The sequence below is a fragment of the Lycorma delicatula genome, chromosome 4, assembly GCF_047948215.1.
Source record: "Lycorma delicatula isolate Av1 chromosome 4, ASM4794821v1, whole genome shotgun sequence".
Classification (NCBI taxonomy): domain Eukaryota; kingdom Metazoa; phylum Arthropoda; class Insecta; order Hemiptera; family Fulgoridae; genus Lycorma; species Lycorma delicatula.
In genome coordinates this window covers 177,753,726-177,769,104 of record NC_134458.1, presented here as the reverse complement: position 1 = coordinate 177,769,104, position 15,379 = coordinate 177,753,726, and the positions used below count along the sequence as shown (strand labels likewise).

The 15,379-nt window shown below is 31.4% G+C and overlaps 1 protein-coding gene across 2 annotated transcripts in view; it reads right to left on the bottom strand.

Annotated features, from left to right (window-relative positions):
* HPS4 (Hermansky-Pudlak syndrome 4 protein) overlaps positions 1-11,573 on the bottom strand; it is a 122,852-nt gene extending 111,279 nt beyond the window's left edge. For both annotated transcript variants that reach the window (XM_075364760.1, XM_075364761.1), the window contains exon 1: positions 11,377-11,573. In XM_075364760.1, the coding sequence (XP_075220875.1) occupies positions 11,377-11,435 (59 nt within the window). In that variant the 5' untranslated portion in view covers positions 11,436-11,573. The remainder of the gene's footprint in view (positions 1-11,376) is intronic.
* Positions 11,574-15,379: the final 3,806 nt, after the last annotated feature.

The following is a 15,379-nucleotide window of genomic DNA, read 5'->3' as shown; positions in this document are numbered from 1 at the left end:
AACACAGAAAGAAATTTCTTACCACTGTGCAAAAGGACAGCCTTTAAACTAGTTTTCAAAGAATCAATGAACAGTCTCATTTCTCAAGCATTATATACATGATGAAGTGCATCCATGAGAACACAAATATTGTTACAGTATACTTAACTATCTTCTTAAGAATATAAAACTTGAAACTCTTCGTGATGATTATGAAATAAACATACTTTAGTGACAGTATGGTGAAGATTTCAGCCTTGATCCCAAAAACTGGACTTGTTTCTTTGACAAGTTCAAATTTCAAAGAAGGTCATTTAATTCACCTTGAGTCATCAGATGAGGTTTACTAGCAGAGAATTCTGCTTTAAACGTAAAATCATCTCAGTCTTCATGTCAAACTTCAGTGGTTACCTCATATTATGATTCATCTTCTGTATTGGAGGATGCAGTCCAGGTAAGTTCTTCCCTTGAGGCACTGGCCTTATAGCAGACTGTAAATTCAGTTCCTGCATTGTGTGTTTCAATTTCTACTTATTCCTTTTATGTTTGTAATACACAAACAACAGTCTGACAAATGGCCTTGTGATTCATGCCACTCCAACGGAATGGCAAAACTCATCTGCTGATTACCCTTGCCCAGTCTGTCAGACATTTCACACAGGTCAAACAGCTATTGTGAGAGACCCAGTTTTATAGCCATAACACAGTTCATACTAGCAGAATTAAACTTCATCATTGTTCTTTAAATTTCAAATCCCCACACACATAACAGAAGTTATTTGGATTATTTACACTCTAAATTCCTTGACATATTTTTACACGAACACAACAAACTTGATACAAGAACTATACATCACACAAAAGAGAATGAAAACAGAGTATGTGCATACACAGCAAATGTTTAAAAAATGTTGGTGTGTTGATTGTATGACTCGGACTGCTCTGTGCTGACATGTCAGAACCTAAAGTAAGTCAATCATCATGTGTATACAGCTATTGCCTTCATAATGTTATGCTTGCACCCACCCTCTGTTAAGCATTTAAAATATTCCTTTATGTTCATAAGTTATCCCTTAAAAAATATGTAGAATTCTGCAAAAGCAAAACTTAAAAACTGTGGATGACAGAAAAATTCTGATTACATTTTTGAATTCAGCATAAATAGTTACATTAGAAACACAATAAAACTTTCATTTCAAAAACTATGTTTATTAGGGCAATTAATATCTTCTTTAATTATATCTATTTTTTATTTTATAATTAATTACATTTTGTGATACTGCTGTGATAAAAGTTTTACTACTACTTCCCTTGACTATCCAGTCAAATGGCAGTTCCTTTTTTATCTGTAGTACAGCTTAAATACCCACTCCTGCTGTGATTTATATAATACTAGCTGTACCTTGCCACGCTTCGCTATGGCACATTGTGGTTGCATGGATGAGAAATGAGAAACAAAACAAAGCATACGTTTCATAGAAGTTTAATTTTGCAATACTTGTGGATATACAATATTTTTTTTGTTTTTCCACTGTCTGCGTAGATGTAAAGGCTATCTGGTTTGCCGACTCGGGAACACGCAACATACAGTAGTCCATGTGAGAAGCAATCCGCATCTAAATCTAAACCACACAATTCTAAAGATTGACCTTGAGCTTTATTGATTGTGATTGCAAATGCCAATCGAATTGGGAATTGCAGTCTTTTAAATTGAAATGGTGTATCGGTCGGGATCATGGGTATTCGAGGAATGAAGACATCTTCACCTTTGAAAGGCCCCGTTAAAATCGTTCCTTCCACTACGTTATTCATCAATTTCTTAACTGCAAGTCGCGTGCCGTTGTAGAGTTTTGGCTGATTAAAATTCCGCAACAGGATAATTGGCACACCTATTTTTAATTTTAATATGTGTGGTGGCATCCCTGGTAGATCAAGTGAGTTTAAAAATTCCGTTGGATTATTAACTACTTCATCTGCTTCCACAACGGTGTCTATCGACTTATATGTAATTTCCTCACTTTGAATGCTGGATTGAATAACATTATTAAGTTGATAGACATCTTTATTCTTTGCGGCAAGGATAGCTCGTTCACTGAGCCAATCGTGATTTCTATGATTAATTTGAATATCAGGAAATACTTTTTCGATCAGTTCTTCTTTCGATGTTACTAAATTACAAAAATTATCAGGAAATGATATTCGTCTAGACGTCTCATCGACTGGCAGCTGTCCGTTTCCAATGTCCAGTAACTGTCGTGAAAATACCTCAGGTGATGGATCATTGTGCAACTGGACACGCATATTCGTAGTCAACTGCAATGTACGTACGTGTCGCCACAGTGTTGAATATTTCAGGCAAGCATTTATTTCGTCTGCTGGTGTCGATCGAGAAATTACAGGCAATGTTTGCCTAAAATCTCCTGCGAGCAATATCAAAGCATTCCCGAATGGTTGAACGTTTCCACGCAAATCTCGTAACGATCGATCAAGAGCTTTAAGCGATTTTTTATGTGCCATCGTGTATTCATCCCAAACAATGAGTTTACATTTTTGTAATACTTTTCCCATACAGAATGCTTTGGAAATATTGCACGTGGGAGTCTCGAGAATTGCATGTTTAATGGCAACTTCAGAGCTGAATGCGCAGTCCTTCCACCTGGTAACAATGTCGCAACTATTCCAGACAAAGCAAGAGCTAAGGCTATGTCATTTTTTGATCGAACCGTTGCTAGAATCAATCTAATGAGGAATATTTTCCCAGTTCCTCCTGGCGCATCCAAGAAGAAGGTCCCCCCAACTCCGTCATTTATCATTTGCATTATGCGATCATAAATGCCTTTCTGTTCACGCGTTAATTTGGGAATGTTTGATTGGACATATGACTGAAGATCACCAATGTTGTAACTCTGTTCATGGCGTAAATCCACATCAAATGAAGCAATCGCAGCTCGGGTAGATGCTGGCATTCCCAATTGACTAAGAACTTTATTTGCAATAGCTAAGCACTTGTCTTCAATATTTATCAATGCTTCGTTGTAAATCCTTCTGTAAATTCCATGGTCATATTGGCATTTTCTAGGCGTACTCTATGCAAAATATCCTCAGCCATATACGATCGATATCTTTCCCATAACCCTGCGGGAGATGAAGGGAACCAAGCGGTCAATATAATTGCGAATAATGCGCTAATTTGGTTTGGATGTGCAGTGTTGCACGCGTCATTAATACATATATCCCACTTTTGGTCGTTTTCTAATAAATTCAGAGCTTGACACGCAGCGCGGAAAGTGGCATGTGTGACGCCGTCAACAATTTTCAATTGCTAAAAAGATCTAGAACCAGGCACATTTACCAATAGCATGCGAAGGAAAAATATTCATCTTGATTGGGATGCACTGTATAAAGTCTACCAATTGTATTTTCTCTGAAAATGGCAGGTTGACCGTCGACTGGCTCCCCTCGTCTGCGTCGTACGAATACTTTTTTAGTTACATTCCACGTGTAATAAGAGGGAACTTCTGAATACATCAGTGTTCTGGCGAAAGCGTCTTCTTGGCATAAGGTGAAAAAAGCAGTCAGTTGTACCAGGTGTATTAAGGGCTCTTTGTTGCACATTTGCATCTGTGAAATAAACACGCTGTCCATTCTCTAAATGTACTGCTAAGTGAACCACAGCTGCATTGCGTTCATGCATGGGAAATGAAAAAATTCGCCATGCAGCCTCATTGCTGCTTATGTATCTTCCAGCCTGGTATTGTGCAATTTCATCGATATCTCGTACTGCATTTCTGTTACTATTTTCTGATTGTACACTAAAACTGCCATATCGCTGCCTATATTTACAGATGTATTTAATTGATTTGACGGAATTGCAATATTCTACGTTTATGTGGGCTTTGTATGTTTTTGACAACAGAGGCGAATATGGAACGACCCAACGGTTGTCTACATCAATATCGCCATTTTTCATGTGTATAGTTGCCGAATTCCCGCCATCTTCAGTTGATCGTCTCCTGTTACTGTGTTGGCGCTTAGTCTGTTCCTCTCTCGTACGGATGCCCGCTCTTCCTCAGACATATTCGAAAGGCGTCTTCTTGATCCTTCTGTGTGGCGAGTGCGACGGCCCAGATTCGATTTTCTGCAAGGCATTATTTTGGTTTTCACTGGAATAGAAGGAAGGGATTATAACCTCTTATGTCTCTCACAGCTCTAGGTTGAAAACCATGACAGAAAGGACAAAATGTTTAATAACGAAAAATTTTCATTTTGAAAAGGCCAAAAAAATGTATTTAAACATTTTTCACCTATCTCTCGTGGATCTCATAGCTGCCGCTCGACAACAATGAGACACAGGACAGACAGTATTGAAAAGTGGCTAAAAATTAATAATATTAACTAAATACATGAATTTAAATAAATAAGTAAAATATTAGTTAAATGAAATAGTTAAATAATAATTATAAAAAATTAATATTTTTTCTGACCATCTCTCATATAAAACATAACCTCTGCTTACGATTTGGTGAAAGGCGCAGCTCAGTCACGACACGATCACACAAAAGTACCTCGATTAAAGTGAATATTATATTCAGATTGTACAATAATCTGAATCAGATGCAATTGGATACGTTTTTTTTTTTTTTTTGTTAATAAACAATGTAATTGGGAACAGATATTGTTTCACATGCGACTGAGGTTGTCGTTAGCTAGTATGGCGAGTGCTCCCCTCGCTTCCGGCAGATGGCACAGTCACTGGTATACAGCTGACCGTTAAAAAAACTATTTTCTCGAACCCGAAAAATAGATAAAAACAATCTTTTATGCGGGTTATATGTCGTGCTAAAATTTGAGCTCAATCGGTGCAGAACATTTTGAGTTTTTGAAGCGTACGCAAACGAACTTAACATTTTTATATATAAAGATACCGAGTGTCCCATATAAAACGCAACCCATCAATCACTCATCCATGAAATTTAAAAAGTCAAGCTTACTCCCTTACTCGTTACTGAAATGGACTCGTCCAACATGTGAACATCGCGGCGACGCAGTAGAACACTACCGATAGTAACAACAATGCAATCATAACGTTCAGTGTATTGATAGAGACAAGATGGTGTTTTGCTAGATAAACGTGTTTTCATTGTTAAGTCGTACTTCAGTACGAAATCAGTGGTTGCAGTGCAAGATTTGTTTCGCCATAAGTACCCAGATAAACTAGCTCCTAACAAAACATCAGTATTAAGGTTAGTTGCAAAATTTAGAGAGACTGGTTTTGTTAATAATAAGGAACACAAAAGATCTGCGTCAGTGTTGAATACAAATACAGTCACTGAAATCAAAGACCGATTACTCGCCTCGCCAAATAAATCGATGAGACGTTTGTCTGCTGAAATTAATTTGTCTAAATCGACTGTTCATCGGGCGACCAAACAATTACAATTACGACCTTATCGCATTCAAACGGTTCATCGACTTCTTGAGCCCGACAAAGAAAAACGGCTACAATATTGTCAATGGTTCCGTCGATTTTTGGGTGAGGGAATTAATGTTATGGATTCGTTATTTTTCACAAATAAAGCACGGTTTCATTTGGATGGTTACGTAAACAGCCAAAACAGTAGAATTTGGAGTGCTGAAAATTCCCACGTTTATCACGAAAACAATTACACCCGCAGAAGTTGGACGTGTGGTGCGCGATATCGCGGAAGAAAATAATCTGTCCTATTTTTTTCGAGTACACCATTAATGCAGAACGATATCAGGATATTTTATTTCAGTTCATCGCACTCTTGGAAGAGGAAGACAGACACTGCTGGCTACAACATGACTGTGCAACATCGCACTACGCAGGTTCAACTTCTGATTTCGTTGAGGAATTCTTTGGTAATGGTGTTATCGGTCGAGGCTTGTGGCCACCAAGATCTCCAGATTTGACTGCGGCGGATTTTTTTCTATGGGGTTACCTCAAAGAAAAAGCCTACAGCAACAAACCACGAACACTTGAACGATTGAAAGTCAATATTGAACAAGCTGTATTAAATATCCAGCCACAAACTTTAAAAAAAGTTGCAAGAAACGCTGTAAAAAGAATTGAAGCTTATATTCAAGAAGATGGCGGCCACTTCCAACACTTACTCTAAAAGTAAGGTAATGGATGGTAATAATAAAAATTACATTTACACATGCCTTTTTATTATTTCAATACCTACCAATATAAGGTTGGGTTGCGTTTTATATGGGACACCCTGTATTATTATATATTAATTAGAATAAAAGATTAATCTATATATACCATTAATAAACAGTCTAACTAACTACATCTTGGCAAAAGAATATAATTATTAAGAAAATAAATGTTCATTTATTTTCAACTTTTTTTCTCTGTGTTGAGTTCTTTCACAGAAATATCTGTTCCATCAGAACATATGAAAATGGAAATTTCAGGAAAAAACATACTTAAAAAATTAAAAATGTAAAGGTATGTTAAAGAAATTTATCAGTGACTGAGATATTAAATTCACACTTTTCTTGTATTTAGAATTTTTTAAGAATCTTTTTAATCTTAAGTTTAAGATTAAATCATACATTTTGATAAAACAAAAATCATTGCAAAAGTGATCCATATAAAATAAAAGAGAAAAAAATAATAAGCAATGAAGAGTTATTCTTAAAATAATTATGTTACATTGCATGAATTTATGTTAGGAATTGTTAAGTGTACGACTCTGCAAATAACATAAAAAAACTGATCTAGTATTCATCTTGAAGGATCACCAACCCCCTCAAATTGAAAATATTAATTTTTAATGGGATTTTGGAATTTAGTTCTATTATTTTAGGGTTATTTTATTTTAAATTTGTATATTTTATTACAAATACACTTTTTACACTAAAATTTTACCTGAATGAAAACAAGTCACTCATATTCAAAAGTTGAGGACTGAAACTTGTGAAAAAAGAAAAGGGATGAATATAAGCAATGTTAAGTAACTACTACTGAGCATGAGGTAAGATTGCCTGAAATGCAAGAATATTTATTATTTTTACTTCAAGTTTTCTAGCTAATTTCCTTAAAAGTTTCATGTGAAAATTTTTGAATGCCAAAATGACTTCAGGATTATATTAATGATTATAAACAAGTAAAAAAAATCATCAAACTGACTGTGTAACCATATGTAATTTTTACTTTAAAAATTTTTTTACTTATTATATTATTTTGAAGAAATAATGATTGTTAGAATAATAACACCAGAGGAACTACCTCAACAAAGTAAAAAATAATCATTAGAATTGGTAAACATGGATAATTGGTCAATGATTTAAACACTTAAAAAACAATATCACAACAAATTAACACTAATAAGTTGAACTGAGAATCTCATTGATTTTCTTAAAGTTTATTAAAAAATACTACTTACTGGTCATAGACCATTTCATTATATAAAAATAATTTATGTAATAATAATCAAACAACTATTTAAAATCAGTAAAGAATAAAATAACAATTTTATGTTTTAATATTAACAATATTTTGTATTGTTATGTTTTGGGATCATCGACAGATAAGTATTTGATATTCATTTAACTTTAAAGAAATTGATTAGAAAATCTTCTAAATCATTATCTAATTTTTTAAAATGACAATAGAGAAAAAAAAGTTGGTTTAGCCACAAAACAATATATCATATTTACTTTTATTTAAGCACAAAACATAAACTTAATGATTAAGGGCTGATTAAATCATTTGAAAGTAATATGTATTACATAGTTATTCTTTTACACACTCATTCCATATTTCATTCTATTCTAGGGTGTTTACATCAATAAACTTTTAAAAAAATGTTAATGCAATAGAGTGTAGTTAGAAAGTGTTAAGTAAAAAATATTTAAACATCTCAGGAATGGACCTGAGACTGTACAAGACTGCACTTCATTTACATTCATACAAATCATCCTCATAATACCACCGTATTATCTTACGGTGGTTCCAGAAGCTAAACAGAAAAAGAAAGAAAGTAAAGAATACTTTAGGGAAAATAACATAGCCATGTTTATTTATAACTGAATCTGTCTTATGGGCTAAATCAGTGGAAGTTAAAGTTATAAAAGAAAAACTCATGGTTGTCTTATAAGATAGCACAATACAACCTACACAGAAAATTGCAAACTTTTTCTTTATAAAAATAATCCGTTTTATAAGGGGATGAAACTAATGTCACCCCAGCTTTCTGAAGATAGTTAGACTAGAAGTAACAATCACAACAAATTTAAAAGGGAACTTAAATGTGAAAAACAGTATTACTCAGTGCATTACTTTATCAGTAATACAGAAACTATACATCAAATGTAAATAAATATATAAATATAAATACATGCTAAATATCAGTCCAGTTACATGTTTCAGTAAAAAAGATTATGTGAATTCTGTTTATTACTAGTAACACAGTCCTCTGTTTTTTAATGATCAAAAAATTGTTTTCAATTTTATAGCCAATGCTTATGTATTTTTGGGTGCTGAATCCAAAAATGACCTCAGTTTTTCAACAATATAACAAATTTTCACAAAAAGATTTCAATTTTTTTTTAAATTTAAAAGCCAATTTTTAATTAAGTTTAGAATTTATTTACAAGTGAACTGGGACACAAAAGTACTTTATAATCTTTAAAAGTAATGAAAACAAACAGTAAAACACATTTTATTTCCTTATACATTTTTTTTTCTTTTGATGCTTTTTCTTCCATGGTCTCACAGTGGGTCTTTCCTTTTTAACATCCTAATCGGTTATTATACTCATATTCCATCTTCCTTGTCTCTTTCATGTCTAGATGGAATCTTTCCCTCTGCTCCTCATTAACTGCACCATGATTTTCAGGAAAGCAGCCAAGGTGCAAATGTAGAAATGCATCTTTAGGCTCATTTTACAGCCTAACTTATTTAATTTTTCTAACATATTTTGTATAATATTTTAATAACATTCATTTTTTTGTTGCCAAGAAAATTTGTAACTGTATCCTTGAAGGCTTTCCAAGCTTGTGTTTCTACTTTCTCCATTTTAAATTCAAATATTTCATCTCTCAAAAGCTTCCTTATATCTTGCCCAACAAAAACACCCTTCTTTATCTTTGTTTCTGATAAACCAGGAAACTAACTACAAAGATTCTTGAAACACTCAACTTTTTTTTTAATGCTTTCACAAATTGCTTCATTAGCCTAGTTCACTATGTAACAAACAAAGCAAAACTTTGCTTGGCTGTACAAACTTTCTCTTTCAATATTTTTCATACTAACTTTTTCGGTTTATCTTGGTGGCACTCTTTTATTATAACGCTGTTTTCTATTATGACTATCCCATTCGCACAAAAAACATGGATACTTGGTATAACCACTATGTTGTCCAATTAACAAAGAAAGAACCTTTAAATCACCACAAATTGTCCAACCTTGATCCTTACACTGAAGTTTAATTAAAAGTAACTCAAGATTTTCATAACGCTCTTTAAAATGAACAGAATGCATTACTGGTAAAGAAACATACTTACTTCCATTGTGCAAAAGAACTGCCTTAAAACTTTTTTTCGACAAATCAATGAGCTGTCTCCAATTAGACATTTTTGATCAATGTAAAATTGTTTCATGAGTCGAAGTCCATTATTACAGTAAACTAATGCATTTTCTAGAGAAAAATATTGAACAGTCTTTTTCTCTGTTCTTAAACCAGCAAAAAGTACTGCCAGAAGCAAACAATTTTTTTTCCTTTAATCTCGAGTCTAAAAGTTCAGTGGAATCCTTAGGAAGGTTTAAGTCCCTCACCAAACCATTTAATTCAGATTGCTTGAACAGGTTTTGTTCATCACTTCCAGGATCATAATTATAATTTTCATGATTCAGTTCATTAGCACAGGCCTGTGAAGCCATTTCTTCTTTACATAGATCATCTGATTTTTTTTCATGTAATACTTCTGATCCATGAGATATAGGACATATCAGTGATCAAAGGTTTGGGTAAAAATGGCCTTTCTGTTTTTTAAATTGAATCTCTATATTATACATGGACAACACAGTAACAATCATCACTACGATTGGTTGGTTCTCTCCAAACTATAACTGAAAAACTGCTTTGGTTCTATTCAAAGTGGAAACAATGTTTTTTTTTTTGTTTTTGTCCACTGACAAAGAGCTCTTCAACACACACTGAACAAACCTTATGTGGAACTCAGAATTTGTCTTAGGCTCCTAATTTTATACAAAAATATGCAAAATATTTTTTTATGAATTCTGTAATGTTTCTTTGTTGTTTTTTTACAGTAAAGTTTCCACAAATTTAGCAAAAAGAGCCGGGCGCATTGACAGAACTTTTGATGCCATTGGGATTTAATTTAATAAAATGACTTATAAGACATAATGAGTTTAGTTACTTGGAAAATATAAGTAAATAAAAAAATTATATATAAAAAAATATAAAAAAAACTATAAGTTATATGAATGAAGTTGCCACCAACTAATAGCACAAATGCACACCACAGTTCTAAAGAAGTTAGTGAACTGAATTTTTTGTCTAGAATAGCAGATGGTGGTAATGGGTAAGGTGAATAGTTAGATTGATGATGGTGGGGAGGCAGATAAGTAACTGGTAAATGATCAGACGTGTAGTAGTAACATGAAAATGGCTATATTATAGATCTACTACTGATTTTAACTTCTTTAGCATAGATAAAGATATTTTTATTCAGAATATCAACTAATTGCATTTACATAAATAAATAAAAAATTATGATTGTTTATTTAAATAACAGTTTTACAAAATGATCATTTATAATATGCTAACATCTACCGGTAGAACAAAACATGACAAATTGAAAAAAAACTTATGAGATCAAATTGTTAAAATATTTTTCCCATTTTCAGTGCCAAAAAATTTATTGAAATCACTAGATAGATTACAGACAATTTTACCATCGCAGACCTGTGAAATTTTTACACATTAATCTAGTACTTATAATTTTATTCACTTATACTAATTTTTGCGTGTATGGTTTTAACTGTAAAATAAAATAACAATAATTATTTTAATGAAATTAATATTTTTAAAATTCACATTATTATTCTGTACTATTAAATTATATTTTTAATTCTCTTAATAAACCACCTTATACAGAATATTGTGTTTTTCCATATTAATTTCAATTAAATAACTTATATAATCAAAAATGAGTGGTCCTAATCTTTTCTGCAATTTTAAATGTGCATTGGATAATTCAGTGTTTATAAAATTTCTCTTATAGTATCTTTGTTTAGGTGGTATATATATATTAATATTCTGTATTATATATATTAGGTGGTCTATATTAGTTGAATATTAGTTGAATTTAACATGTAAAATAATAATAATATGTTACCTTCTAAAGAAATGTCTTGCTTCACGAGGTGCCAAAGTGTGTGAATTTAAATTACCCATAAAATAAAATCTAAAAATAAAAATGATTCTAACACTGCCACTTTATTTTAACACAAAATAATATATTACATTATTATCACCAATAATAAATCATGAACTCAATTAAAGGAAAAGAGACTAAAATTATAAAATGTAAATTTCAGCATCAATTCAAATAAATATACTGATATAACTTATCATTTATACATTAACAACTGAGATATATTAGTTTTAATCTACGTATTCCAGCTTTAATATTACATTAATGGCAGTAACAATTTATTTAATTAATAAGTAATATCTTTGTTTGATTATTTGTTAATTTAAAAATTTACAGTAATCAGTTTTGAAAAGTGATAAAATAATTACCAGTGAAAGAATTCAGTTATTAATAGTACATTCAGTCATCATCAATAATAACAATTAATGTTATTTATATATACAGAGTGTATCATGAAGTTCTCCCTGGACTTTCATAACTTATTCTACTTGTGAAAATAATGCAAAAAGTTCATATATAGTCCTAAAATTCTTTGTTTGCGAGTGACAGCTAGTGAAAAATTTCTCTCAGATTGCAACTACCCTGTTGAAATGAGGTCATACTGAAATTTTTAGGACATTAATTAAGGGGCAGATTAAGTAATTTCTTATGGTTTTTGACCTGAAATATAAAATAAAATAGGTCTCAGAACCGTATCTGCAGTAATTTTTGAGAAATCTGGGGTAAAAAACCCTGTTTTTTTTATGTTTGACGTGCAATAATAACCTTGTTAAATGGGTAATAAACACATAAAACTTTTAAAGAATTTTATTCTGAACAAAATTGTGTAAGATAAGTTGAATGAAATAAGAAAGGTTAGAAAAATTCCAATTTTATTTAGAAACAGTACACTCGACCCAAAGTGTATTATTCATACCAGTTTACAATAAATAGTCAAAAATGAGCCTGCCATTTTCAACATATTTCTTGACACACTATAATGCTCTTGTTACCTTTTTAGTTCTTCAGGGCTGTCCTTAACTTGCTCAGGCGCATCCATAATGTGGACAATTAATTCCTAACAAAGATGTATTTTTGTTTTGTTTTATATAAAATATTTTTCATACAACCCCAAACATAAAATTCTAGAGGTGTTAGATCAGGCAGTCTTGATGACCAGGAATATGGACTTCCACGACCAATCCATTTCTCAGGGAGATTTACTTGAGAAGTGGGAAGGCATGCCATTGTGCTGAAAGTATAATTTGCGTCTCAGCATTAGAGGAACATCTTCAAGCAGCTGAGGCAACTCTTCTTGAAGAAAGTGCAAGTAGATCTCAGCATTTAAGCAGCTAGGTAATATGAACAGTCCAAACAGCTGATTGTGAAGAAGGCCACACCATACACTGACGCTAAATCAGTGCTGAAAATTGCCTTCCACAGTTTCAAGAGTTTATTTATTTCAATATCTCCCCATGTATACTCATTATGTAAGTTGTTGACTACATATCGAATAAAATTTGCCTCGTCAGTAAACAAAATATACTTGTAGAGTTGATTTGTATTCCACCAGTTAAAGAACTACAAGCAAAGCGGGTCTCTTGGGTGTAGATGTTGAACTGGCTGTGTATAAGGATAAAACTTGTTTTATTTGTGTCCTCCAAAACATAGATTGTAAAACTCCGATCCGCTTGTAAAGATGTCGTGTACTGACGCCTGGATTGCCCTGAACCGCACCGATAATTTCAAAAACAATAACGTTATATTGGGTAGATTGTTCGCAGCTGGTACGAATATTAGGTAGTGAACCTGTTTCCTGAAGATTGCGAAAAGTCGCGGTAATTGTTCTGGGATTTGTAATTCAGCTATTCGGAAAACATATTTCATATTCTACTGCAGCATTATCATTACACACACCCAGAATGAAGTCCATATCAGCGTATCTCCATGTTGTAAATAAGTACGGCATTACTTCAATAGCAAATCGTTAACGTTCAAATTAAAATTTGCAGAAAATCTTTCGCTAACTACAGTGCATTTCACAGAACCCAATATGATTAATGTACCTTACAAAATTATTTAAAAACACTAATACAGTATTGCGCATTGTTGACAGCTGTTGTTATTTTATTGCTAACTATGAAATAATATTTTTTCAAATAATTTGTTCTATTTCTGTCATTAATAAAAAAACTATTTTCTCAGTAATTTTTATTTTACAAATGTTGTATAATTTCCAGTTTTTTAAAATCTTTTCATAGCAATTTTTAACAGTAAATTTTGTTTTTACAAATTTTTCACATCACCAAACATTAAATAAATACTTTTCTTACAATGTACTGTTTCTAGATAAAATTCTAATTTTTAAACTTTTCTTTGTTTTATTCAACTTATCGTACACCATTTTGTTCAGAATTAAATTCTATACAAGGGCGTTTATTATCCATTTAACTAAGTTGTTGTACGTCAAACATAAAAAAAAACAGTGTTTTTACCCCAAGTTATCGGATTTCACCTCAGAATTCTCAAAAACTACTGCAGATATGGTTTTGACACCTATTTTATTAAATATTTCAGGTCAGAGATCATAAGAAATCATTAATTCCGCCTCTTAATTAACATCCTAAAAATTTCAGTACGACCTCATTTTACCGGGGGTAGCCCAAATCCGAACGAAATCTTGCACTAGCCATAATTCGCAAACAAAGAATTTTAGGATATATGTTTATATGAACATTTTCCATTATTTTCACGAGTAGAATAGGTTTTAAAAGTACCAGGACTTATGTAAAAATAGTGTTCAATTTATTCACTGTTGAATGTTAAATTTTAAGCTTTATGCAATTCCTGAGAAAGTTCAACATTGCTGTCAACTTTTAAGTAAGTTTTATTATTTATAAAATGTATTAAATAATTCAGTTTTTTAAAAATAATCCAGTGGTAAATAATATTTATTGAATTGTTTAACTATATTATTTGTCAAATAAAAATTATCTGGGAATATTTTTTATTCCAAAATTTTTTTTATTAGTTATTTTGGAAAAGTTATATTCTTTTGCCATTAATTGTCACAAATACTGAGATTAATCTACTGATGTTATTAAAAAAAAGTAATTTCGTAATTACTCTTTCATACCAAAATAAAATTTATTTTTGAAAACATTATCTCAATTATGATCTAATTTTTTAAAGATATTATATCAACAAAATAATATAAAAAATAATTTTGTTGGGAATAACATTATATTATCAGGATTTTATTGCAAAATGTAATTTATATCAGTTGTAATATATACAAACAAGAAAAAAAATATTTTTTTTAAACTTAGCATTTTTTTTATTTTTTACACATTAGTCATGCATTGTGGTTAAATCTCATCCAGTTTTGTTTGGGCCACGATAAAAATATTTTGTTTAGACCTGATCTAAAATAATAATAATAATAGTAAAGAGTGACTAATGATATAATAATAATAGTAAGGATGAGTTGTTATCAGAGCATGGGCTGCAGTTATCATAAAATATTATTTATTACATTAAATACATTTGATTAGATTTATTAAACAATGTCAATACAAAAATTTCAACATAATAATTTTTAAATTAAAAATTTAATAATAATGACAATAAAGAATCATAACATTATTGCAACAAAATTTGTGGTGTTTTGTACATAAAATATGCAAAATAAGAAACAAAATATGCAGTTCCTTGATTACAAAGTTATTATACTGTATAATACATACTTCTGTCAGCTGGGCAAGGTCAGCACATATTAGAACATACATATTAAGCGATTTAAAAATTATTTTGGGCTAGAATACTTGTGCGAATTTAATTTTTTTTTTTTAATTTCAATTGTATTTCATTTTGGTTTGTATCACTACGCACATAACATACCAACACATAAATAAACTAAACAATTGTTTTTATACATATAACAAGAATGAAAATGTTTTGGAAGATGTATGAATATACATCTTCC